Consider the following 1,798-nt stretch of genomic DNA (forward strand, 5'->3'; position numbering starts at 1 on the left):
AGCCAGCCGGACCTCGAGGCGGATTCAAACTTCAGAAGGCTGACATCTGTACACTACCACACTGCCTCCCCGTTGACTGTAGATTATCACCAATTTCCGAACCACCACACCGGCTTCCTCCCCCTCGTCCGTTCATTTCTACCTGTCCGTTCCCAACCCACCACGACGGCCATTGATCTGGACCTACAGAGCCTCGTAACCTCAGCAAACTGACGGGGGCATCTCTCCCATAAGGCGTCCGCCATGTGGCGAGACCGCACCAATCTGTACGATCTGCCGCGCCCCAAATCCCTGCCTTGCCAATCGCCTTGCGATCTACCTTACTGACACTGCCGCACAAAAAAATAGTTACATCTCCTATCGCCAGTCCTATGCGCACCACCCGGCGAAGAAGACCCGTTACTCCGGCCCCAGCGGTGCCGGCTTTTTCCGACTTCGGCCGCGCCAATGCAGCGTCATCGTCCGCTTCCGAGGACCAGCAGGGGCTGCTGTCGGGCGCCGACTACGACGATGGCGACGCCGTCATCGAGATGGACCTGCTGCCCCCGCGCTGGGCCGACATATCCGACGAGGTGACCGACCTGCTGGCCGACATCGCGCGCAAATCGCAAACCCTTGAGCGCTTACACCAGAAGCACGTCCTGCCCGGCTTCAACGACGAAGATGCCAAGAAGGCCGAGGAGGACGAAATCGAGAAGCTGACGCAATCCATCACCAAGGGCTTCCACGACTGCCACCGATGTATACAGCGGGTCGAACAGATGGTGCGCGAGGGCAACATGACCCAGGCTGAGGAAGTCATGGCCAAGAACATCCAGATCAGTCTTGCTACACGGGTGCAGGAGGCGAGCGCAGGCTTCCGGAAAAGACAGAGCGCTTATCTCAAGAGTAAGAGCTACCAAAAAAGCATATACGACACTCGTTATACTAATTCCCCGTTTTAGAACTACGCGGTATGTCCGGTCTCGACAGCACATTGCCCGGCAACAGGGCCGCGACTCCTTCTGGATCCAGCTATGCGGCAGACCCATCCCTGCAAGAATCAGATGCGGATCGGTCATATTCACAATCAGCACTGCAAAGCACGATGCAGCAGAGACAGCTTCACAGCAACGATGCGGTCATTCTGCAAAGAGAGCGGGAGATAGAGGACATTGCGCAAGGCATCATAGAGCTCTCCGATCTGTTCCGGGACCTTCAGAACATGGTCATTGACCAAGGAACCATGTTGGATCGCATCGACTACAATGTTGAGCGCATGGCGACCGACGTGAAGGGCGCCGAGAAGGAGCTGGTCATTGCTTCTGGATATCAGAAGAAGACGACGAAGCGCAAGATTATACTGCTGTTGATATTAATTATCGTCGGCATGATCATTCTCCTAGTGATCAAGCCGAAGAAGAGTGGTGGGGAAAGCGGTGGCGGGGAAAGCAGTCCGGGCGGTGGAGAGGAAGCTTGAGATTATACCCAAGGGCAGACCGGCGCTGTCAGATCGCCTTACTGGAATTCAGCCAGAGGCATCTTTAGGAGCTAGGCACATGGATTAAAACCCGGTTCGAGACCGCACCCTGTACGATGCGGATGTTAACCCTATAAGGGATATCCTTTGTTTTTGGAGCGAAATCTGTAACAATATACGACATTTAGATGACCTACATAATTTCTCTTCGAATTTTGTATACTGGCGGACGACGAAAGAACGTTATGTTGGTGAACGGACGTGATGAACAGGGCGTACAAGATCACAACGTCGCCCAATTACCCCTTTATCTCCACTGTGGAAGGGAGGCCGCAGTTC

General features: G+C 54.7%; 1 protein-coding gene across 1 annotated transcript; it reads left to right on the forward strand.

The window, feature by feature from the left end:
- Positions 1-243: 243 nt before the first annotated feature.
- PG997_012106 (uncharacterized protein) lies at positions 244-1,459 on the forward strand (the record flags this gene model as incomplete). The annotated part of the gene is made up of 3 exons (XM_066816420.1): positions 244-266; positions 368-888; positions 945-1,459. The coding sequence occupies 3 exons, from the start codon at positions 244-246 to the stop codon at positions 1,457-1,459; spliced, it is 1,059 nt and encodes a 352-aa protein (XP_066662112.1).
- Positions 1,460-1,798: the final 339 nt, after the last annotated feature.

The sequence above is a fragment of the Apiospora hydei genome (assembly GCF_038363865.1).
Source record: "Apiospora hydei strain CBS 114990 chromosome Unknown utg000009l_segment0_segment0, whole genome shotgun sequence".
Taxonomy (NCBI): domain Eukaryota; kingdom Fungi; phylum Ascomycota; class Sordariomycetes; order Amphisphaeriales; family Apiosporaceae; genus Apiospora; species Apiospora hydei.